The sequence below is a fragment of the Simochromis diagramma genome, unplaced genomic scaffold, assembly GCF_900408965.1.
Source record: "Simochromis diagramma unplaced genomic scaffold, fSimDia1.1 OVJJ01000545.1, whole genome shotgun sequence".
Lineage (NCBI taxonomy): Eukaryota > Metazoa > Chordata > Actinopteri > Cichliformes > Cichlidae > Simochromis > Simochromis diagramma.
The window spans coordinates 6536348-6561630 of record NW_024387371.1 but is presented as its reverse complement, the minus strand read 5'-3'; the positions used below and the strand labels follow the sequence as shown (position 1 = coordinate 6561630).

The window sequence follows — 25283 nt, the reverse complement described above, 5'->3', positions numbered from 1 at the left end:
AAGTATTTTAGACTCAAATGTGAGACCATCTGTCTGAAATCTGATTGTGAAAGAGGACAATCCCAAGCACACCAACAAATCTACAACAGAATCCCAGAGAAAGAAAAGAAACAAAAAGTTGCAATCAGTCCAGTCTAGACCTCAACCCAACCTAAAAAATGCTGCAGCATGACCTTAAGAGAGCTGTTTGTTTTCTGAGTCTTACAGAAAACAATTACTTGCAGATCTTCCCCATCCCTGATTTACAGGAACAGATAGATCTCCAGATCTACCTGTACCTGTAAATCTACCTGCTAAAGGTAGGCCTACAAGCTACTCAATCATAGGGTGTACTTTGTTTTTCATAGGACTACATAGAGCCTTATCTCACATGGCTGTGGCTCAGTAGGTAGCCTGAGTTGTCTACCACTCAGGTCGATGATTCAGTTGTTGAGTCCTGCCTAAATTCATCCTACAGAGTGTCTGTGTGTGTATATAAATGTAGTGAGTGTGTAAATGAAGGGATGTACGAGGCTTAGTAAGAAAGCACTTGAGAGCTTAAAGTGCCAGGAAAGTGCTTTATAAGTACAGCCTATTTACCATAACTTTCTTTTTCACAACAAAAGGGTGTTGCCTGATGATAAACTTTCAGGAAGATCTGCACGGCAATAAATAACCAGGAACCAACCTGGTGAAAGTCTGATACTGTTATTGATTTGTTTGTTTATTTTTTTCATTATTAAGCTTGCCATTTTTCTGCTAACATTTAATGTTTCGTATTCCTTCCGAAATTCTGGAAGAGAACGGAAGAGCACTATCATGCTGATCATTATCAGTGACTTGTTAATGTGCTGCGGAAGCGCAGGCGTCACAGATGTGAACTTTTCTTTTTTCCTCCCTTAAATACACAGTGGAACCTCCCTTCTTCTGACCTACTTCTTCCCCAACTGGTCGCGCAGCAATTACATGCTTTGTGTTTTGCCTACGTGGGTACTACTTTCAGGGAGTAAACGTGAGAGACGTGAGAGATTTGAGGTTGTACTTCGGTCGTGAGAAAAAAGCTAAGATGGCGTCTCGTCAAGAAAGATAGGATGGCCTGAGGAGAGTAATGATGTTGATCGGAAAATGACTGATAACGACATAATTGACAAAGTTTGAGAACCTCGTTTAGTATTAAACGAACATCAGCAATCCATGTTTTGAGCCCGTGTGCTTGACAGACCGGAGTATATGGAGAGCTGAAGCTAAAAAAAACGGTCAACTTTGCTAGCAGCGGTAGCTAGCCAACTGGACCGAGCACAGCTGGCCATCGTTAGCTAAGCCACCAGTCATCACAACAACAGAGGAAGGAGAGCGGCCACAATCCCTATCATACCCCGGGACATCGAGGTGTCTTCGGGTCAGTCACGGGAATGCAGCGAGATGTTGTAGTGTAATCAGATCAACAGATAACTGCATATCAACTTGCATATATACGATTAATGTTCACTAGCTGCGTGTTGGCGTCGACTTCAGCGACATTATGTAGGTTAGCTGGTCTGCGGCTGTAGTATTGACTTAGTTTTTTCAGCCGCCCAGTTAGCTAACTAAGGCTAGTTACCTACCACTGTGGGTGGCGATGGGACGGAGCTGAGAAAAAAAGTGCAGGCCTCGGTGCTAGCGTTTAGCCACAAGCTGCGTTATCGCCTCTGATAGCCGGACAATAGACACAAATAGAGTTCCTAGGTGACAGAAGATGAGAAATGAATGACACATAGCTAACCCACTATAAATAACGGAACTGGAGGCATTTTCTGATAATTTATTTCTGTCGTTACGCTTCTGGTTGAAGGTAAGGTTCGTTTAAACGGCAGTTATGTTAAGTTTAGTTGGTAGAAGCTAACAGTTGTAACCTAATAGTTACATGTGTTATTTAATAGTGGTGTTTAGATGTTACTCTTTGGCTTCTGTAAAGAGGTTATTGTATTTGTCTTATTTAGTAATCTAATCCAGCCCACTCATGAGTGGTGATAGCTGCAAGGCCTTCTGTATCTGAGGGTTCATGGCCTCCACGCCATTGTTTGGGATTAGATGGATGTGAAATATGTTACTGAAGTCCCAGCTTCAAGTTCCTTTTCTATTTTTATTTTAATAAAATAAAAATAGAAACGTTGAAAAGCTAAGGCACTAGATTGACACTTTTTGCAGGCTGGTACAGATATTTAATGTACACATTGACAACAGTGCTTCTTGATCATTTTCATGTAGAAATTACTCATGTGTTTTATCAAATTTAATTATTCTTGTGTAGCCCAAATGATAAAGAAGAACTTAAAACCTTAGCCCCTTCCAACACTGGGCCTTTAGACCTACCAGACCATGGCATTTGTTTTGTTGTCTGATGATGGGGGAGGGGTTTTTAACAAGGAGCACTTCAAGGGTAAAAAACAAATCATAGTCCTGGGATTTCCCAGCATGATATATGTTACTATTAAGAAATGTGTAAACTGTTGTGAATACTAGAAACAGTGTTTTCAACATGATCATCACACATCTGTATATATGTAAACCTGAGAGCAGAATAAGGAAGTGATGATTTGGCAAGACTAAGCAAATAGGCTATTTGCGCATGTATGGGTCTTTTTTTTCTGATGTGCAAGTACAATTTACATATCAAAGATTTAACCTGAAAGGGGGGAAGTTGACATTCCTGAATACCTTTGCAAAAATTGACGTCACCAGCCCGCCCACTTGTTCTTATTTTCTGTCAGTGAGAACATTTAATGAAGTATTCAACATGTATGTAAATATGATGATGACGACACTGACTTATAGTTTTGTGAGTATTCTTGACTCTGGAGTGTCCTGTAGTATCTATAAAAGGTCATTAGGTCATGAATTGGGTCCGGGGGTATTCAAATTGCTGTGTGTACACTAACAGACTCGTGTACATAAAATATTTTTCACATTCCGTATTATTGCTGCCATGTACATTACTAAGTGGGCTAGAGTTTATTAACTTGTATGATTTGACAATTTCCCTATTGTCAGGGCGATGGAAGGGGAAGAATTTGTGCCTCCTCCGGAGTGTCCAGTATTTGAGCCGTCATGGGAGGAGTTTCAGGATCCCCTAGGCTACATCGCCAAGATACGTCCAATTGCAGAGAAATCTGGGATCTGTAAAATTCGTCCTCCACCAGTAAATACTTGCTTATACTTGGTTTATGTTGTATTTATGTATTTAATTATTTTTCTTCAATTTTATTGTCGTTTTTAAATTCCATGACTCTGGAATCCTATGTACAGTATTAATTAAAATGTCTATGTATGTTGCTCCTGAAGGAGGATTACACTTGCGTTTAGTTGTGTATATGTCCACTAAATCTAATTTGCTTTTTTCATTCATATTTAGGGCTTGGTCAAAAGTTATACAAATAGGAGCTATTATAAGTGCTAGTCAAATTACCTGCAGTGGTGTTTTTTGTTTTTTTTTTTTTTGTTTTTTTTTAAAATCTGTATTATAATTTCTTCAGAATTGATAAGAGCAGAGATAGGCCTATTATTGTGGACAGCTTGAGCTTCACTTACTCTTGAGTGAAAGACCTTAACCATCCTTTCTGGTTAAAGCTGTGCCAAGTTCTTGAGCCCAAAAGCCATTAAACCCAAATAAGTCCAAAATAGGCTCAGTGTTCCCTTTCTCCCATGCTCTTTTATTCTTTTTCTTACCTCTCTGAATAGTCTGTTGCAAGATATAGCACAAGTTTGATTTAGCACATAGGCACACATGTTCTAATTGAATGTCTTTCCTACTAAATAGGACTGGCAGCCTCCATTTTCAGTGGAGCTGGATAGTTTTCGCTTCACACCTCGTATTCAGAGGCTTAATGAATTAGAGGTGAGTCCCCCCCCCCCTCCCCTTTTTTAAATTTCTTTATTTGTCAGTAATTTATTTGGGTGGAAAAGGCTATAGTAATTGTGGTGTTTTCCCCATACATCGGTTTTTAGGCGGAGACAAGAGTGAAGCTTAATTATTTGGACCGCATCGCCAGATTTTGGGAGATCCAGGGATCTTCTTTAAAAATTCCACATATTGAAAGGCGCATTCTTGATCTTTTCAGCCTGTCAAAGGTGAGTTTAAATAAAAAATATTTTTTAACTCAAAATATATACTTCATATATATATATATTTTTTTTAAATTGTTCAGTTTGTAAAAAGTATGGGTAAAAATATATTTCTGCCAAAGATTGTGACGGATGAAGGAGGTTTTGAGATGGTCTGTAAGGAGCGGCGCTGGGCTCGCATTGCGCAGAGGCTTGGCTACCCTCCGGGCAAGAACATCGGTTCTCTGCTGCGCTCACACTATGAGAGGATTGTCTACCCCTATGAAATGTTCCAATCTGGTACCAGCTTGCAGGTAATGCTCTACATTCTGGTCTCTTGGTACATGGGGTGATCAGTTAATAGACAGCCTTCAAATTGAGTTTATCTGTGAATATTATTAATAATTTTTTTTTTCTTTCCTTAAAAAAACCAAACACTTACCAGCACTGTAAGCCGAAGCACTATGATGGGGAAGATGTGGACAAAGAGTACAAGCCTCACTCCATTCCCCTACGACAGTCAGTGCAGCCATCCAAAATCAGCAGTTACGGACGCAGAGCAAACCGCTGCCAGCCTGATGTGAGTGAGACTATCAGTCCTTAATGCTCTTTGAGTATATTTGCATACCTCTGTGACCAATGACTCTGTTGATGTGTATTTTGGTTACATAAATGGCATTTGTTGAATCACATTTCCAAATAGGCTTGCTGCCTCAAAAAGAAACTGTCCACCACAGAAAAAGTTGTTTGTAAAGCAATGCAAAACTCGTGTTGGTTTGGTTAATCTAGTATGTTTCAGCAGCAGTGTGGTTTTAATGTAGTCCAATTTAACCCTGTGTGTGTGTGACCACCTGGTATTCATGTAGTTTTCAGTCAGCCTGATTGGGCTTATTTATAATTATAGAAGGGAAGAAAAATGTGACTGTTGTGACTTAAAAAACTTCTTATGTAGAAAGTGTTGTGGTCAAAATAAACAGCAGTACAATCAGCACTGGTTACATTTACTGGAAAGATGCATAAAATTAGCAAGTGCAAACCTAAGAAACTTTTCTAGGAGGACTTAAATTATGCAACTAAATTAGATGTTTACTTTGATTTTTCTATCTTGCATTACAACATTTTAAATCTAAGTGTAACATACTTATCTGCACATTTTTATTGTTCAATCTAGAAGTAACAGTGAATTCAGAAGCCTGTTCCGTCATGCTTAAATTTCAGTGTCATTTAACAGTTCACTTTCTACTTCTGTGATAATTTTGCATAGAAATAACAGTGCTTCCATCACTGCAGGCACACCATTTACACTGCAAGTGTTTGAAAATCTTATTGAGTGGACCATGCCATCATGCTACTGTTTCCAAGTCCTTTATGTACCCATGTGAATCAGTTGTATCTGGAAAATGAGAGTGCACCCAGAGCGCATCATAGTTTGCTTATTCTCCATCCTGTCGCGCTGCTTTGCTTTCCTCTGCTGTCGCTCCTCTTTGCGCTATTACGTTGTTCTCTGATCTGTTTCTTGCCACTTTCTCCAGTCACTCAAGTAAATGCACAGTATATTTTTATTTATTTATCTTTAATCATTTTTACTAATCTACAACCCAACTTTTGGACAAACCTACATTCACATCTGCTTCTACTTAGATGCAGCATGGCTGCCTGTAGATTTTAATTTTCTTTATTTTTTTATGTCCATTGTTATTTTGCACATTTAAGTTTGAGAACAAACTATTTCGAAAATTAATGTGTGCAGTTGTGACGAGTTAACTGACGGTGATTACTGCCTAAGAATGTCCTTTATATCCTATTCAATGCATGGTTTTCTTTCAGCTTTTATACAGCACTATACTGGGATTTGAACACGTCCAGTTTTGAGCACGTCCAGTTTTGAGCACATGTTCAGACTTGGGCTGGGTAATTTGTCCCCAAAAATCATATATTAAATATTTATACTAAAAGTGATATATGCCTCACAATATTCTTCAGAAGCAACAGGGGGGATGTCAAAAGCATTTTTATCACCAGGTTGCTCAACAAAAAATGTAATAATATTAATTTCATGGGTCCTATTTAAAAGCAGTTTGTTTCTCTGCCACAGTTTACTACAATTTCCAGGAAACTCTGCACTTATTTTAGAGACCCAAAACAGTTTTCACTTAGAGTTCAGTTCGTGTGTGTGTGTGTGTGTGTGTGTGTGTGTGTGTGTGTCAGAGCTATAATTGATATTACCTTCAGTCGATATATAAAAGCAGGCAAGAACACCCAACTGAAGTCATTTGTGGCTATGGACGAGGTTGATGGCATCATGAATTTTAGCCATCTATAAGAAATCGATATCAGTGTAAGTGTCTTCACCACTTTACCTGCTGTCAGACAAATCTTTCTGACAAGAAAGGGAAGCTGTGACTCCACCAGACTTCACTGACAACAGCAATTTCAAAAAGGTCACACAGAGTAACCTGCTACTCTTTGTTTTATACTTTAAAAAAATCACTGCCTACCAGTCTGCACTGTATACTAAATGCAGACTGATAGTTTTGAAGTTGGTGACTGACTCTTAACATTGCTTATACAAGTCATCATACTTGGTTGACTTTTGCGACATGGACCTTAAGTCCAGGCGCTTCCTTCCAAGCCCCTTAGACTATGATGAACTTGATGACTACAAACTGCATAGACATAAACCTTCAAATTTTCCCTCCATGGGGTAGGTGAACTTTGAGAATGAGCATGAGTTGGAGGGTTCACAAGCACAGCTTTATTTAAAAAAAAGTCTCTGTGTAAAATAATTGATATCGCGCTATGTCAATATAAACAATATTGTTTAATTCTGTATTTACAAATATCTCTATCTCTCTAGAAAAGCTAATCTAGAAAAACTTCATTTTTCTAGACTGCATTCCAAGTGTCGTGCAATAAAACAAACCTCAGCTAAAATGGCAATCCTCAGCAGCTCCTATTAGATCTATAATTGTACATCCTACATAAGATGTGATCCTGGACTCATAATGTCCCACTGGGTTTTTTTTTTTCTTCTCTACAACTACTGGCTGTTCTCTCCAGGCTCTCTCCCTTCCTCTTTCATCTCCTGTTTTCCTCTTGTCTTAGTTTATTGTTGCTGTTATTGTCTCCCTTTGCAGGGTCCAGAGGATCTGGCCCCCCATCCTCTCACCACTGGCTCTCAACTCATCTCTGCGGTACTGCCTCTTGAGCATATGAGCTCCCTTTACGTCCCCACTCTTTTCCTAGACCACCATACCCCCTTTGAAGTTGTCTAAATGTTAGATTTTTTTTTTTTTTTGTTTTGTTTTGTTTTTATAATTAACCACTAAAACATTTTCATTAACATGCAATCATCCCTTCTCAGTGTGGGGGTGCCAGCCCATAATATGGTCACAGAACTGTTGCCATAAAAAGCCTTCTCTTGTTAAATCTCCATATTGATTTACACTGAATGCAGAGAAACTTCCCTGACTTCTTTTCTTCTTATTTAAGCCCTTTGGTCTTTTTCTTAAAATTGCTCTAGGACTATGAGACCGTGTAGTCTCATCTTGGACAGAAGTGTTTTATAATGCTATCGATGTGTTTCTAGACATTATCTTATTTTAAAAATTCAAGGGGATTGGACTTTGAATACAAGAATGACACTGCTGTTGAGAACCATTCTTCCAAGGCCCTAACTAAAACGGTTCATTATAGACAATATTGACAAACAAAATTTTCTAGTCTCGTTTTTGGGCTGTTGTGCTCTCTAGTCTTCTCTATTTCACTCATGCTATTTCTGTGTGGTAGTAATTGGCTTGTGATGCTTTGTTGCTGGGATGTCTGTGTGCCTTTTCACTTGCGCTGTGTTGGCTTGCTCCCTCATTACAGCAGTTAACAGTGTGACTGCATGTGTTCTTTTTTTTGAGTGCACTCACACTGAAGAACCAGCTAGGGTTTAATTTAATAGGGTTTCACTTACCAAGCACTATATTTTGACAGCAGACAGCGAAATATTGGATTCTTAATGCACTCAAGCACTAAAATAAATAAGCGCCATTCTGAACATATTGTTGTCGTCTAGGTGGTTTTGCCCATTTGAGATCAGGGGGCCTGTACTATGAAGCAAGTGAGGCATATCCAGTATGTCTGTTCTTTATTTGGCTTCACTTACCCTATCTGCAGTCGCACTAAATCACACGAAGGTGTCTGTCAACTCAATAAGGCACCCCGGTGTTTTTCTGTCTAGTGTTTACAGCATATGTGATTACAAAGATTAACAGGTGCAATGTTTTTAAAAAAACAAAAAAAACAATCAAAAAAACAAAAAATCTAGAAATATATTTGCTCTAAAGGCTATTTCTTACTGCTCCTCATGAAGGAAAGACTTTAGATAATTCTTTAAATTATAGATGCTTTCACAACATGCACTATATTTGACAGAATTGATTAGTCACTAGCTGGTGGTGTTTGTTGATGTTCAACTCTTATTCCCAAACATGACCTGCTCTGGTAGAGGTAGCTTACCATGGCAGTAGAAACACACTATTGGGGAAATTATGTTTCAGCAGTGGTAGCGTGTGGGAAGTCCATTGGCAGCTTTGGACTGCTTGTCTACCTGCAGAGAGCATCTGTTGTTAGATGGGGCAGTAACAAAAATATGCGGTGCAACCGGTCCGAGGGCTACTCTTGCTTGTGTGCTGTTGTTGGTCTATGAGCCAGCCATGGAGATGAGTAAAAGTTGTAACATACAAAGAGCTGAAGTGAAAAAGTATTAAAAACAACGAAGTGCTCACTGTAGCCACTGTCTGTATTTTATTACTTGTGATTACTTTCTGATCTTATTCTTTTTGTCGCACTCCTCTCATTCCTGATGAGCCCTCAGTGTCACTCCCTTCTCTGGCCCACTTGTCAATCTCAATCAGATTTCGACCAATATGCAGAGTTATCCACATTGAGCAGCATGTAGTTGGGATTTTGAAGGACTGCATGGGAGTACTTTTGTACTGGTTGAAAATCCTTCTCTATAGTCAAATACTTCTGCAAACGGACACAACCGTGGTAGCATAAATTAAGCATAAGCGGTGAATAAGCTCAAAGACTTTAGCTCCATAGTTGAACCTGAAGCCCAAACTTTGCTTTGTAGTACAGGCCTCAGATCAAAGAGTGATAGCTCCACAACCTCAAGCCCTTTTCATCTGCTTTGATATCTGTTGCGTTCAGTCCACAGGGTTTGGCTGACTGAAAAAGGTGCTTGCATTGTGCACAAGGACAATATAGGTAATGTTTTAGGCGGCCAAAGCTACATTTGTCAGTTAAAGGGAGTACAACTGCACACAGGTGGGAAAATATTTTGAATCCTTTTTGATTAAATTTCTAACTTTTTTTCCCTTGTAATGTCTTGACCTCTTATCTAAAGAAATTTTGAGTCTTTGGTATTGTTTATTTACAGTTTTTGTGCTGTGATTGGCAATAGTATTGGTATGATATGCAAACATGAACTGTCTTGTTGGAAGACAGGTTGTGGTTTGAATGTGGTTTACTGGATTCTTAGTGCACACCTGTGTGCAAAAAGTGGGGGTTGGGCAAGTTTTCACCAAATCCTTTCATGATTGGGACTAAACTGACTGAGGAAACCTCTTAAATGGATGTTATGAGAAGACGTTATGTTTGTTTGGAATGGCTGTTCTAAACAAGAAATGCTTTTGTGTCTTTCTTTTTAAAAACAATAATTCTATTTAATTGTGACATTAGGGCCTGTTATGGTTTTGTCAGCATTGCTGGTCATGCATGTGTTGTGTGCAGACTGAAAATCTGATCACTGTCCTAAAATATTCACCCCCCCCATTAATATTATGTGCAGGTAGTATTTTGATTAAATTGGATTTCTCCGTGTTCTAAACCTCCCAGATGCAATATAGTCCAGAATGTGGCTACACTAATTTGTAGTTTTCATGTTTTGCTGTAATGTGATGTCATTTTTCTGCAGTTTTTCTGAAGTTAAAACATCCAATAGGAATGGAAAACTAAATAATATCTGTTTTTTGGGATGTTTTAGCACAGCTTTAGATGCTAAAATGGCTTATCTTTGTTATATGAGCATGAAACTTTGTGTCTGAGATGCATTCCTGCCTTTGACATTGCTTTTCAAAATCCATTTACCCTTTTAAAAAATAATTGTGAATGGCAGCCCTAATCTACTCTGTATGTCTGCTATTGATTTATTTGTGTTCTCACCCGAATCGTAAAACCAATTATCAACCTGAGTTGACTAAATAGATGACATAACTTAAAATCCTTACCAGTGCCCTCCACTTAAATGAATGGTTGCATCTGCTGTTGATGTGTGTGATGGTGATGGGTCTTAACCTTTAAGCTTCACTGTGATGTAGGTTAACTTTTCCTTACTTTCTAACCTAGAATAATCCCTTCTTGTGATGCATTGCTACGCTCTCATGTTTTAACTGTGTGTTCTGCTTGCTCTTTGTGCTTTGAGGAGTAGCTGCTGTCTGTTTCTTGCTTTCTGATTTGTAAAAGACTTCTTCTGTCCACAGCCTGAACCAACAGAGGAAGACATAGAGAAGAACCCAGAATTGAAGAAGTTACAGATTTATGGTGCAGGACCTAAGATGATGGGACTTGGACTGGTGGCAAGGGACAAGGGCATCAGAAAGAAAGGTATCATTACTATAACTTTATTAAACAGCTTTTTTAATTTTTGTATTTGAGGCCCATGAATTTTGGCTTGTATATCTTGGCACTAGTAATTCAAGGGGGGGGGAAATGGCGTGGCACCAGTCAATAATTGGACAGTTGAATACATGGACATATTGTGAAGCTTGTTTTTTGTGTGCTATAATCATCCAGTCATCTCACACAATATAAATTTTACTTGTCTTGTGATAAATGACCACATCTGACTCTGAGCGATTCTTCCTCCTGTTTTTAGATGAGTTGCCTCAAACTGTTACTGTCAAGGACAACATACCACCTCCTTTGAGTGACACCTCAATCAAATCAGAGCCCCTGGACCCTCAAGAGAGACAGAGTGATGGGAGCTCATCAGGCCCACAGCTTCCTCCTCCTAGTGTTACAGTAAAGATGGCAGTGAAGAAAGAAGAACCAGCGGAAGAGAATGGGAAAGGACATAAAGAGGAGGAAGATGATACACCTTGCACCAAAATGACAATGCGCCTTAGACGCAATCTCAACAATCCTCAGTGTGTAAGTAGAGTTAGTGATTACTCCATTGTGGCAGTTAAAATTGTGATGAATGTGATATCTAATTACATTATAGCATAAATGATTATTCAGCCCTGTAAACAAGGTAGATGGTATTCTTTAGAACTTTTGCGAGAATCACTGCTTTGGTTCCCAGGAACCTGTTTTTCAGATGTTCGGTTCAAAGTTGGCATCATTTGGCTCCAAGCCTTGTGATTAATGTTATTTTAATCACTGACTTTCAAAGGTGGATTCTTTTGTGTGTCGGATGTGTGGTCGGGGAGACGATGACGAGAAACTAATGCTATGTGACGGCTGTGATGACAACTACCACACTTACTGTCTACTACCCCCACTTGCCGATCCTCCCAAGGGCAACTGGCGATGCCCTAAGTGTGTGGCAGAAGTACGTAAGAATGTTTAAAAGCATGTGTTTGCCTTTTAATCTGCAAGACTCTTAGAGGTTTTGATTTTCTTTATGTGTCATCTTGTTTTGTTTTTTGAATTAATGTTTTTAGGAGTGTAAAAAACCCACAGAAGCCTTTGGCTTTGAGCAAGCGACACGGGAGTACACACTGCAGAGTTTTGGGGAAATGGCAGATACTTTCAAAGCAGATTACTTCAACATGCCTGTTCATGTGAGTGTATCATTTGCTTTTCATTATGAATCATGATTCCCCCTTCAGTGATTAAAATGGAGAGAGGCTAATCTCTAGCGTTTATATTTTTTGCCTGTATAGATGGTCCCCACTGAGCTCGTAGAGAGAGAATTCTGGCGATTAGTAAGTAGTATTGAGGAAGACGTGACTGTTGAATACGGAGCAGACATACACTCCAAAGAGTTTGGTAGTGGCTTCCCAATGAACAATGGCAAGAGGAAGCTCACAAAGGAAGAGGAGGTACGTGCATTGTTTTTCTTATTTTCTAAGCTCAGTTTTTCATTGGCAGTCTTTGTTTGAGTGATGATTGCAGTATCCGGCTTTAGATTAACTGTCGAAAATCTTGTCAACTGAAAAAGCCGGAAAGTAGTTAGTGTATCCACAAAACACCATTGTAGAATGGATTTTGTGTGAAACTAATCCCTACCTAATTCAGAGTTAAGATGATAAAGGTGGAAAAAAAAAATCACAAACATCCTTTAAAATGTTTCAAAAGTAAAACTGCAGCTACATCATAAAACGTTTTTGTGCTAAATGTACTACAACAGACGCTTAAATGAAAATTGCTGGTAACCTACAGTGAAGACACATCAAAGCTGCTGCTGCACATGCTGTGCGTTCCATGTAATTCTACAGTGTGACATTTATTTACATTTTCGACTGATTTACTTTCTTTATAATAATTTCTGTCAAAAAAGTCAATTATAATTTGTCGCAGTTCAAGATTATTTAAGTAAATTACTTCTTTTGATTTTACCTTTGGTCCAAAGTACAACAAATGTTTTTAAATATAAATATTTATCAGTATTTAATTGACCAAATGTTTTAATTGAGAAGGAAATGCTGCAGTTTATTCCATTTGGAGAGACAGACACCAGTGTATCTTTGCCATTTTTGCTTTAAAATACTAAATGTTGCCAATCTCTAATCATTAAAGTTGTTCATAACCATGTTTTTTGTTTGTTTTTTCTTTCTTTTTGGTCAGGAATATGCCCGCTGTGGGTGGAACTTGAATGTGATGCCTGTGCTAGAGCAGTCACTCCTGTGCCATATTAATGGAGACATCTCTGGGATGAAGGTGCCATGGCTCTACGTGGGCATGGTGTTCTCAGCTTTCTGCTGGCACATTGAGGATCACTGGAGCTACTCCATCAACTACCTGCACTGGTACAGCATGCTCAATGCATTTGTTCAGGAAGCTTTTAAGTGCAGAGACAGTATGTCATTTGTACGTGTACTTTAGAGAACGACTAACTTTGCACTCTCTCCCCTTCACTCCCCATGTATCTTCCATCTCTAGGGGTGAACCCAAGACTTGGTATGGGGTTCCCTCTATGGCAGCTGAGCGACTTGAGGAGGTTATGAAGAAGCTAACACCAGAGCTGTTTGAGTTCCAGCCTGACCTCCTGCATCAGCTGGTCACCATCATGAACCCAAATATTCTCATGGCTCATGGTGTCCCGGTCAGTGTCACATCAAATCACATACACCAGTGTTTCCTACACATGGAGTTTACTTTAGTAGGCCTCAGAGGCATTTAAATGCCCCCCACCCCACCCTGTCTGAAAAAACATCACCATCCACGATTAGACAATCAGTTTGCTTTTATTTTGAAAGTTCAGTCACTGCTAGACATCTCACACAGGCTGACTCAGACATGATCACAAATATTGAATGTGTATTTAAAAGACATTTTAAACCGAATTCAATGTTAAATGAGGCTAAAACAAGTGGTGGTTTGCATCATACAAAACATTGCGCACACCCAATGTCATATTATCAGTTTGCCAAGTGTGGGTAACGTTGACATTGTTAGCAGAAGCGGATTAACGTCCTCACACCCATGCAAAATGTGGTTATGTATTGCTCTGGTTGAATGGTTACAGCGGGCATACAGCTGCACATTTTCTACTTCAAAGTACAGACAAGCAGCAGTAGTTTGTGCAGCTGTTTTCCACCTTGCCTGTTTACATCTTCCTGTCACACAGCAAAGATTCCCCTGACAATCTCTGTATGGGGGTGCTGTGGTGGGAAGTGGTGGGTGGCATCCTCGCATCTCAGAATCAGCAGTACAAATGTTGTTGTGCATTAGTAACATATCAGTTGTTTAACATACTATTGTCATACCGTAGTCATTGATGATAATCTGCTCTGTTAATTGGCTGGGCACTCTAACCACACTTTGTAGCTTGTTTATGTGCCACTGATCTCACACTGGCTACACTGGAGAAGCACTGATTGTACTGTCCAAGTATTTGTCAGCAACTTGCAGAGTAGGGCTGTTTGATATAACGATATATATCTGATGACGATATGAAAACGTCTATCGTTTCATATTACGCTATCGTTTGTTTCGGGGTGTCGCAAAATAAACTGTTTACGGCAACAGACGCACAAGCGACTGTTTTTATGCGTTGTCGTTAGCAACAACAATGGTAAAACCATCGCGTGGCTCCGCCGTCCGCTTGTTTATTTTTCACATGAACCTTTCAAAATAAATCTGAAGATCCTGTTGAGATTTTTCAAAATAAGCTGAATCACGTAAAATAGTATGCAGGGTGTTTACGGATGATAAGCTAAAAAGAGTCGTCAGGTGCTAAAAAATAAACTTAAGAACAGGCTTTTCCTCGCAGCACGCCATGTAATAAATACTCACAAAGGAAAATTGCGGCCATTTGAACTTGCATAACACTCAACTCCAGGTACATGACGCCCAGCTGAAAGCACTTCACACAAGTTGAGTTGACTGAGATTCACAGAATTTACTGAAAATGTAATTTTTGTGTAATATATATCGTTGTCGGGACGATAAATGTCTTCTATCGGGATATGAGATTTTGGTCATATCACACAGCCCTATTGCAGAGTAAAAACATGTAATTTTTGATTGTTAAATGTCTTTGTGGTGCACAAATAAACAATTGCTCATATATGCATATTATATACTGCCCAAGCAACCATCTGGGAAACAATGTACACACGTTAGAAAGATTTATGTTTTTAAATTGATTGCTGTGCTTCTGATTGGCAGGTTGTCCGTACCAATCAGTGTGCTGGGGAGTTTGTCATTACCTTCCCCAGAGCCTACCATAGTGGCTTCAATCAGGGATATAACTTTGCAGAAGCTGTCAATTTCTGCACTGCAGATTGGGTATGTGTGTTTACGCTGTCCCAACTTATCATTTCACATTGCTCCTTCAATATTGCACGATCAGTATCACTTTTCTCTGTCTCTTTCAGCTGCCTGCTGGTCGTTCCTGTATTGAGCACTACAGACGTCTTAGGAGATATTGTGTATTCTCCCATGAGGAGCTCACCTGTAAAATGGCTGCTAGCCCAGAGAAGCTAGACCTTAATCTGGCTGCAGCTACACATCGGGAAATGTTTATCATTGTTCAGGAGGAGCGGAAGCTCCGAAAGAGTCTGATGGAAAGGGTGAGACACAGAAGCAAACTTTATTTTATTCACATATAAGTAAATAATGCCTCAGTTGAATAATATTTATGTATTGATGATTATTTAATGTTCATTTAAGAATATGGGAAACCTCGTTTCTTGCAGGGCATTACCGAAGCAGAGCGTGAGGCTTTTGAGCTGCTGCCTGATGATGAGAGACAGTGTGATAAATGTAAGACCACATGCTTCCTTTCTGCCCTGGCCTGCTCAAACTGTCCCGAGCGCCTGGTCTGTCTCTATCACACTCAGGATCTGTGCAACTGCCCCACTGAAAAACTCTACCTCAGGTATTTGTCTGTTGTTGTTGTTGTTGTTGTTGTTGTTGTTTTTTGCTTGCACGTGTAAATACAATTGCCATAAAATAAATACAGTGGTATTTTTCTTTTCTAATACATCTACCGTCTGTGTTATTTTCTGTTATCTCTTCACTCTGCAGGTACAGGTACACCCTGGATGAGTTATTAGCCATGTTACATCGATTAAAAGTTCGGTCGGAGTCCTTTGATTCTTGGGCCAACAGAGTAAAAGAGGCACTTGAGCAGGAAGAAGGAAACAAAATAGGTGAGGAATCAGCATTAATTACATAAAGCCTTGAAATTTCAGTAAAACATAATCATTTCAAAAGACGATACTAACACCAAAGGCCTGTTGAACTGCAGAAATTGACTACTTGGAGATGCTGAAGATGGAAGCAGCAGAGAAAAAGTTTCCTGACAATGAGCTCCTCAGAAAACTCAACACTGTTCTTAAAGATATAGCACACTGCCAAGAGAAAAGTACAGAGCTCCTCAGCAATTCAACAACTAGGTAAGATAGAATCCAAGCTTAAGTTTTGCACAAAGCGTTAGGTTGTATGCACTGACATAGTTCTGTTTTTTTTTTTTTTTTTAGTGAAAACAGGATGACTCTGGACGAGCTGAAGTCCTTGGTTGAGACTATACAAAACCTGCCCTGTGTAATAAACCAGTTGGAGGGGGTCAAGGTGAGAATTCAGAATTATTAAGAAGTTAACGTAACATTTCACACAAAACAAATAATCTTCTGGGTTTTTTTTTTCTTTTTATTTATGTCATTTACAATTAGAACCTCATTCACAAAGGCTTTAGCCCTTGTGATTGTGAATAACTATCTGACAACCGCCATTCATAAGGGGAAAAACCCTGTATTCCCGGAACAGTTGCAAGTGGTTGCTAGCTGTCACTATGTGAAAGTGGTATACTACTCACCAAGCAGTATTGAAACTTAAAGTGTGAGTCAAACTAGAAATTGATAATGATCGCTGTTAAAATAAAAGTTGCAAATTACTACTTGGAAAGTAAATGCCTAGTGTCTTCATGCAAACTACAGGCGACCTCTATTGACTAAAGCAGTTAGCAGCAACGACGTTTGGGCAGCACCCTCTTTGCGACCAGTTTGATCCAGCAACTTGCCAGTCTGGTGGGGAATACACATTTTTCTCTAGTTATCTGTGCTTTTTCAGGGGCTCACAGACTGGTTTTTGTAGCTGTGTGACTGAGATCTAAAGAAAAAAATCTTGTGATGAGTCTCTGCTTAAAAGTGTGAGTGATGTTAGCCTGACCTCAGTACTCTCTCATTCTTCAGACGGTTCTACAGGCAATGGAGGATTTCCAAAGCCGAGCTCAAGTATTGATCAATGACAAAGATTGGAGGAAGGACTCGCCACCCCCTGAGCAGTTGCAAACCTTGTTGGAGGAAGGGGCCAAGCTGCCTGTTTTGGTTCCAGAGTGTAATTTACTCCAGGGGCTAAAGGAACAGGGCCATTGGTTGGCCAAGGTGAGGTGCACCCTTGGGACAGAAGAAGGTGAGAGGCAGGAAGTGACGCTGGATGTGTTGAGGACCCTGATGGAAGCAGGCTGCAATGTGCCCCAAAGTGTGTCTGTGGAGACCGCCATGGCAGAACTTCAGGAGCTACTCACGATTGCAGAACGTTGGGAAGAGAAGGCACAGATCTGCCTCGAACAAAGGTGAGACGGGCGAATCAGGCCAGAGAATTTACATTCCCTGCAATAGTGAGTGTTATTGTTTTACAAGTGTTTCTGTCTATTCTATCAATGAATTTTTTGGGTTCTGATCTTCCAGGCAAAAGCACCCTCTCTCCACCCTGGAGGCAATAGTAAATGAGGCCCAACTTATCCCAGTCACGTTGCCCAACATTTTGGCTCTACAGGGGTGCCTTACTCGAGCTCGGGCATGGGTAACAGATTTGGAGGAAATTCAGGTGAGGGAAAAAAAATATCTATGTTCTTTTAGCTTACCTCCCACTTTAATGGTTTGATTTATACTTGAAATACCTGCAATTATTAAATAATGTTTGTGTTGTTGTAGAATGGGGAGCATTACCCATGTATGGATGATTTGGAGGGCCTGGTAGCTATTGGCAGAGACCTACCAGTCTTCATGGAAGAGCTGAGGCAGCTGGAACTGCAGGTGACCAGCGCACACTCGTGGAGGGACAAGGCCAGCAAGACTTTCCTGAAGAAGAGCAGTCAGCACAGTCTACTAGAGGTCATTTAGAGCTGTCCTATACTGTTTGTTTTTTTTGTTTTTTTGGCATTTATTGTTGAATCGATAAAGTAGATGTCTGAATCCCAAAATTGAAAGCAGAATACTTACTAAACAAATAATTATCTGAATAAATGCTTGTGTGTTGAGGTTGTACTAGTTAATTTAATTTTGGTTTGTACAGCGCTGTGACCTCCATGAAATCATTAATTAAACTTTGCGTTCCCCCCCTGCAGGTATTATGTCCATGTGCAAAAAGGAGAGAGAGGCGAGATCAGGCAGGGCCGCTGGATGATCCTTTGGATGACTCTGATACCAACACTCTGGGACTCTCTGCTCAGGACTTGAGGGACCCTGCAGCTATTGTGAGTATTCAGATTATGATTTTGGTTTTTTTTGTTTTGTTTGTTTCGTTTTGTTTTGGGGTTTTTTTTTTTTTTCAGTGTTTAAGTTCCATCATTATTAATGCTTTTTTATGCTAAACTGGTAAATCTATTTCTATGCCCTGTTTGTAGGTGATGGCTTTCAAAGAAGGGGAACACCAGGAAAAGGATGCGCTATTAAGGTTACAGAAGGTGAACATGCGTAAATCTGGACTTAGCATTGCAAGTTGTAAGGAGGACAAGGAGAATGGGAGCTGGGATGATCCCATGGAGACGGACACATGCGGTCTCTCCAAGAACTCTGTAAAAGAGAATGGTAACAGAAACCACACCCCTCCCCAGTCAGTCTGCGTGTGCTCTGGGCAGCCTCGTGCGCCTCAGTTACGCTGCCATCTCTGTAAGGACTGGTTTCATGGTGGCTGTGTTCCTTTCCCCTCCCTGCTACCCTCTTCTGGACCACCAATAAACCCCCTTTGCTGGTGGGACTGGGACTCGCGCTTCTTGTGTCCTCGGTGCCAACGGTCACGGCGCCCGCGCCTGGAAACTATCCTGGCATTACTTGTAGCCCTGCAGAGGCTGCCCGTGCGTCTGCCTGAAGGTGAAGCACTGCAGTGTCTCACAGAGAGAGCCATCACTTGGCAGGGCCGAGCTAAGGAAGCACTGGAGACACCTGAGGTGCAGCAGGTACTTCACAGGCTGCAAGAACTCAAAGAAACTCTTCATCATGAACCAGAAAAGGAGAAGAGCGTGGAGAAGGAGACAGAAGGGAGTTCGGTTATTGTTTTATCCGACTCGGAGGGAGGTGAAGGTGACGACGGTGTCATTGATTTAACCGAGGAGAATTCACCTAAAAAGAACACAAAGGAAAGCAATGGCACACAGGTAAATTCCTTATATCAACTTCTTGTGTATTTTTATATTAAACCAAATCCGAGCTGTCCAGTAGGGCAAAATCTTTAATATGTTTTTGTGCCCGTTTGACAGGGTGGATGTGAAAATGGCATCAAAAAGAAGTCAAATGTTACAGGTGAGGTGGCATGTTAATTTTAATTTAACCAAAAGTCAAGTTGTGCACTGTACTGACTGTGTATCTGCCTTCCTTTCAGGTGTAGGGTCTCTGCTGGCCCTGCTGCCCTTGCTAAAAGGTCAGGTAGTGGAACTTTCCCCTGACACCAGGGTCCGGCTGGAGGAGCTGCAGCTAGAAGGAGATCTGCTGGAGGTTTCCCTGGATCAGATGCATACCATCCACAGAGTCCTGCTAGCTGCCTCTGATCCACCCAGAGAAACACTACACACACTCATACAGGTACTGGAAAATAAAGTGACTGTATAGTTCAATTTTAATCTTCCAAAACTCATTTGGTTTCGATGTGCAACTAGAACCAGGACCAAAGCACAAAAAGACTAACATCATGTACCTCTGGCCCCAAAGAATGTGTGGTGTTGGTCTTCTTTGTGCAATTCCTTATTTGAAATGCATTAAGAAAAGAGTCAAATCTTAGAGTTTGAAACCCTGTAAATTGTCAGGTGTTAAAGTTAATACAGTTTTACAGGCAAAGGTTCAGTTCTGGCTAATCCAAAATATTACATCACTGTATTTACTTGAACTTGTGCTTCCATGTACTTCAAGGGCTTTTGGGATAGACGGGAAAGGCAGGAACATTCAGTCCAGGTCTCTGCATTAGCCTTAGTACATCTAGGTCAAATGCTTAACCCGTCATCAATATTTTTATATTTTACTAAAACGCTTACTTTAATTTTACTACAAAATGTTGCAGTTGAAGCCTCTGTTATCGTCTCTGTTCAGTGACACAATGTCGTGTGTCTGGCATCTACTTACCTGTAGATATGTGGAATAGCGGAAATCTACGCATCTAGAGTGCGACCAAATTGGTTGCACTCTAGATGCGACCAAATTTTTCAGTGGTGCGACTTAAAAAAAAAAAAAAAAAAAAATTTGGTCGTGTGTGACCAACTGTTCGGGTAACAAAAAAAATAAATCTCTGCAACTCTCTGTGTGGTCAACAACAGACACACATTATGCCCCTATTGTGGACTAAACCAATCAGAGATAGTCAGGGGCGGGACCTCTCTGATTGGCCGTGGTCCAGTTGAAAGTGCAGGTGGAAGAGAGAGGTGAGTAGCTTGAATAAAGCGATATCAATTCATTAACGGATTCCACTCAAAGACGTAAACACAGAGCGGACCCGACGCATCAGAATCAGCTTTGTCTTTCTCGGCTTTCTCACCCGACGGCCTGTAGACGGATACGCTGTCGGAGCTTAGCGATTCTGATGCGTCAGGTCCGCTCTGTGTTTACGTCTTTTTTGCACTGATTCTGAGCTGCAGGTTTTGTCTCTCTCCAACCAAAATTCGCAGAGCCAGCAGCAAAAGAAGCAGCAAACTGCGCTTCACATTTGATCAATGTCGTCATAAATTCCCTCTGACTTTTGTGGTTTTGCTTCCACCACGATAAAAATTACACTTCATACACAGCTCTCTGTGTACTTCAGGAACAGTTTCCCGTCTCAAATCTGTTTTCTGCATTATTCATTCGCTTATTACCCACCAGTCTACCGTTGTTGTCTTTTTCTTTTTTCACTTAAAATGACCTTGGACAAGAAAGCCTAATTTCTGCTGTTCAATACTGAAGAAATTTAAACTTCTAAAAATTATGCAAAATTGCAGAATATTGCAGAATATTTTTAAGGTTATCTGCTATAAAAAGCCAGACCAGGAAAATCTCCTTCATGTTTTTCTGTGTTTTATTCTCAGTTACTTTCACACAAAGGCATGTGCTGTGATGTTCACAATTCTGATGAAGTCTCAGATGTATCGGTACTGATAAATGATCAGAATTATATTTCTGACTGTCTGAGGCTAAATTGAATCGAATCAGGACTTTGAGAACCGGAATCGAATGGATTATAGAAATCAGTGATGATACCCAGCCCTAGTGAGCAGCCCGACAGAAGTTGATGTAGCTGTGGGTAATGAGAAAAGATGAAAAGAACGATTGATAACTTTTTTGTTAAGTTAAGGCCTGATCAGTCTGAAATTCATAGCCAGTGCTCTGACACAGTGCCATCAATCTTTGAACACTGAAAAAGCACAGTGTATCCAGAAAACGCATTATATGCTGCAATAAATGCAGTGCCCAAGTGTCCCCTCTCCCCAATGCCTTTCAGCAACAGACAGCAGCAAACAGGTCGTCAGAGGAGGCCAAGATGATGATTAAGTTTAACATTTTCTACAATATTGACAAAGCACATTAAGCACAAGTTTGTTAGTTAATCATTTAGAAATGAATATTATCTGTATGGACTCCCCCCCCCCCCCCCCCCAAAAAAGAAAGTGCACATGTAAAACTGCAGTGATAAGCGATGCGGTTGAAAAATTTGAGTGCGCCTAACTTTTGTGCCGGTACGCCTACATTTTTAAAGTTAGGCGTACCGGTGCACCCGTGTCAAAAAGTTAGTCTAGAGCCCTGATTATTATTTATTTATTTATTTATTTTTACATTTCTTTCATCATCTCTCAGATTGAGCTTGAAGAGCAGAGACGAGCAGGCCGTGGGCGAACCAAGGACTCCAAAAGGAAGAGGAAGAGCCACAGAGGGGGCAGTGGGGACGGAGGACAAAGGTCACTGGATGCCTCGGAGACAAAGAAAACCTGCCCCTTCAGACACACCCCCTCCCCTGTCCAGACCCATCCTGAGGTATCATATCCCCTTTCTAGATTTTTCTTTTTACCTTGAAATGCATAAAGTACTTTAGTGTTAACCTTTATTTATTTATTTTTTTGATAGATTTTGTGATGCAGTCATCGTTGGAGCTTCGTTACAGTCAGTTAGCCTGAAAAACTGAAGGGACAGGGGCTTTCTGTGCCAGAAGACTGTATCAAGTTACAGAGAGATACAGGACCTCCCCTGTGCTCTGCTTTCCTTCTCACCCCTCATTTATGCATTCAGACACTAAGAGTGGTGACTCTTCTACACTCCAGTATCATCCATAACACCGCAGTATCTCATTTGTCCGGATTTTTTATTATTATTATTTTTTTTTTTTTTTTTTTTTGTTGTTGTTGTTGTTCAGACTCGCAGTCTTACCCAAACTTTATTCTCCACCTTCCCTGGACGAATTCTTCCTGTGAACATAATAAGACTGTGCTTGACAGATGTGAGACTTGCCGTAATAGGAGTGTCTTTGGTCTAGAGTTGTCTCTGAGGTCTTTCAGTATGCTATGTTATCCCAACTGTGTTAAAAGCTAGTTTAAGCGAAGCCTGTCACGAGGACCGGCATTTGCAGTTTCTCTTCACTTGAGTCACTTGTTGAAGTTGGATAAGCTATGGGTTTATTTTAGACTGTTGTTTGGGCATGACTCCTGAAGCTGTGCTGCAGTAGATGATTTTGACTACTGATCTGAGACAACAGCGCCATGGATACACTTTTTTTTCTTTTTTTCTTTTTTTTCTTTTCTTTTCTTTTTTTGTAGTTGTTTCAAATCTCGTGTTTGATGCTGTTTTGAGGGGACATGCATTCTAAATAAGTAAATTTTGGGAAGTGTTAAAAACAGGCATTAATGTTTTTGGTGCTACTTTCCCAAAATGTACCTCCGCACCTCCTGGCTTCCTCCCTCTCTCCTTTCCTTCTATGCTCTTTTTTTTTTTTTTTTTTTTTTTTTTTTTTTTTTTTTAAAACTCCCATCCTTTTGACTCCCGGTTTTATTCCTCCCTCTGTCATTCTCTCCCTCTTTGCAAGTTAAGGTTAACTTCACTGTAACTCACTTTATCCCAATATATTTTGTTTTCTTTTGTTCAGATGATTATTATTATATTATTATTATTATTATTGATATTGCAGACACACAGATGTCGTGAGTTTGTGTATAAACTTTTCATTTTACTGTTGCCTTTTGTTTCTTTTCACTCTTGTTAGAAAAATAAAAGGTTTAGAATTGTTTAGGAAACATGGACTGATTTTTCACCTTGTCCTTCTATAGTCATAAAAGCGCTATATATATATAGAGATGGTATTTTGTTTTTGGGAAAAGATTTACACATAAGTGCCGACCAACAACATTTTCAGTTCTATCTGGAGAGAATTAAGCCTGTTTATTATTATTATTATTATTATTATTATTATTATTATTATTTTGTAGCTGTAACATATAGATTTCCTATAAATGCAGTTAAACACACTGATTAAGTTATTATGGAAGAACTGCTGTAAGGATTCACATTCACTACATGTGTTTTTGTTCTTGTTCAGAAATGTCTGCGAATGAACAAATTATTAGGAGATTGAACCCAGCAGTCATGGGAAGAGAGGCAGGTAACAGAGGAGAAAGACAGATGCTCACATGCACATCTATTGCTAATTAACCATTAACACTAACTGGAGTATCTGGAGAGAGCCTGTGCAGATCTGGGTAGACCATGCAAGTGCCCCGTTTTCAGAAAGGACCCAGGTGGCTGGATTTGAACCTAGAATCTTCTTGCTGTGTGGCAGAGCTGACTACTGCACCACAGTCAGTATATAACACTGACTATTTCTAACTTTCCTTTTGTGAAAACCAATTTGAGTCTTAAGACCTTCAGAATGAGCGATGGCTCTGATGGTTTTTCCACTCATACTGTGTTACAGCAGCAGGATAAAGAATAAAAATAGTACATATGCAGTACTGCCACCACTGCATAGTGAGTGCATTATAGTATGAGAAATTTAATATTCAAATTGAAACTTTTCTTTGAAGTGGATCTTCATTGTTATTGCCATTACTAATTGGATCTCCCCTCACCCTCAACCAATTGCAGCAGATGGCAGCCCGTAGCCCTCCCCTGGTTCTGTCTGATGTTTCTTACTCTTCAAAGTGAGTTTATTCATCCCACTATCACCAGGTGCTTGCTCATAGGAGGTTATGTGACGGGGTTTTTCTAATTCAGCAACAACAGTTTCCTCAAACCACTTTATGTAAATGCCATAGAATCATTATCATTACCCAAAGCACAAACTTGTTTGGTTGAACTGAATGGTATTGAATGTCTTCATATCATATTTGCTCCATATAAGTCTTGTTTCTTCCATAAGAAACAAAGCAAAAATCAAACCTTTAATGGCACCAAATAATTTTGAAATGTCACTCCTCTTCTTGCGTCCCTTTATCGGCTTCCAGTGAAATTTTGAATGCATTTTCAAATGTTATAAATTAACCTCCTAGGACCTGGCGTCCACATATGTGGACATCACATTTTGCATTATTTAGACCAAAATACTCAATTTTGCTCTACAAGGGCCTGATATCCACTTGCGAGGACATTATACTGCTACTGTTCTATCGAAATTTTAAACAAATATCCTCATATGTGGCTGAGTTTTCTTACAAACAAAAATTGTGTAGAAAAAAAAAAATCGATCGATCGTCCGAATCAGCCCAAATATCAAAGCGTAATTAAAAATGCATGCCGTGGAAGACTTCGGGTCTTAGGAGGTTAAATATAAAACTCTACTTGGTCACACTCCTGTGTGTAGCAGAGCAACTGAGACCTTATTATAGCTTATTCCTTCTCTCCGATCATCTGATCCGGGTCTATTAACCATGCTTTTCAGGCTTTGTCACCTGAACTTTGGAGCAGGCTTCCTCACTTCATCATTAGTTCATTTAAACGACTGCTAAATACTAATTTTTATACGTTAGCGTGTCGTTATTCATTTACCCTTTATTTTTGCCTATAGTTCAAACATGTGAACTACATACTGCCACCTACAAACATTCTTCCATATATGTGTGGAAGGGTCCATACTTGAGATGAGTAATATAAGAAAAGGGTCCAGTTTTGAACTACTGAATTAAAACATGATGAACATTATGCTGACTATGCTAAAACACATGAGAAAGTTTCGCCTTAATGCTCTAGTTCCATTAACACAATGCTTTCTATTATTATTATTATTATTGTTATTATTATATTCATTTTGATTTATTTATTGGATGAAAGGTTGTT

General features: G+C 39.8%; 1 protein-coding gene across 5 annotated transcripts in view; it reads left to right on the top strand.

Annotated features, from left to right (window-relative positions):
* Positions 1 to 23227, top strand: part of kdm5c (lysine (K)-specific demethylase 5C) — a 30882-nt gene extending 7655 nt beyond the window's left edge. The window contains exons 1-29 of one of the 5 annotated variants that reach the window (XM_040008349.1): positions 862 to 1378; positions 3010 to 3157; positions 3776 to 3853; positions 3964 to 4086; positions 4203 to 4373; positions 4505 to 4639; positions 7197 to 7253; positions 10593 to 10716; positions 10988 to 11262; positions 11507 to 11665; positions 11778 to 11897; positions 12000 to 12158; positions 12904 to 13085; positions 13219 to 13381; positions 14950 to 15069; positions 15159 to 15353; positions 15480 to 15661; positions 15811 to 15935; positions 16034 to 16181; positions 16266 to 16356; positions 16977 to 17359; positions 17475 to 17613; positions 17721 to 17900; positions 18134 to 18262; positions 18413 to 19162; positions 19265 to 19307; positions 19387 to 19586; positions 21822 to 21998; positions 22089 to 23227. In XM_040008349.1, the coding sequence (XP_039864283.1) occupies positions 3014 to 3157; positions 3776 to 3853; positions 3964 to 4086; positions 4203 to 4373; positions 4505 to 4639; positions 7197 to 7253; positions 10593 to 10716; positions 10988 to 11262; positions 11507 to 11665; positions 11778 to 11897; positions 12000 to 12158; positions 12904 to 13085; positions 13219 to 13381; positions 14950 to 15069; positions 15159 to 15353; positions 15480 to 15661; positions 15811 to 15935; positions 16034 to 16181; positions 16266 to 16356; positions 16977 to 17359; positions 17475 to 17613; positions 17721 to 17900; positions 18134 to 18262; positions 18413 to 19162; positions 19265 to 19307; positions 19387 to 19586; positions 21822 to 21998; positions 22089 to 22097 (4761 nt within the window). In that variant the 5' untranslated portion in view covers positions 862 to 1378; positions 3010 to 3013 and the 3' untranslated portion in view covers positions 22098 to 23227. Of the gene's footprint in view, positions 1 to 861; positions 1811 to 3009; positions 3158 to 3775; positions 3854 to 3963; positions 4087 to 4202; positions 4374 to 4504; positions 4640 to 7119; positions 7254 to 10592; positions 10717 to 10987; positions 11263 to 11506; positions 11666 to 11777; positions 11898 to 11999; positions 12159 to 12903; positions 13086 to 13218; positions 13382 to 14949; positions 15070 to 15158; positions 15354 to 15479; positions 15662 to 15810; positions 15936 to 16033; positions 16182 to 16265; positions 16357 to 16976; positions 17360 to 17474; positions 17614 to 17720; positions 17901 to 18133; positions 18263 to 18412; positions 19163 to 19264; positions 19308 to 19386; positions 19587 to 21821; positions 21999 to 22088 lie in introns of those variants that run through there. The other 4 variants (XM_040008350.1, XM_040008351.1, XM_040008352.1 and 1 more) reach the window with 4 other exon arrangements.
* Positions 23228 to 25283: the final 2056 nt, after the last annotated feature.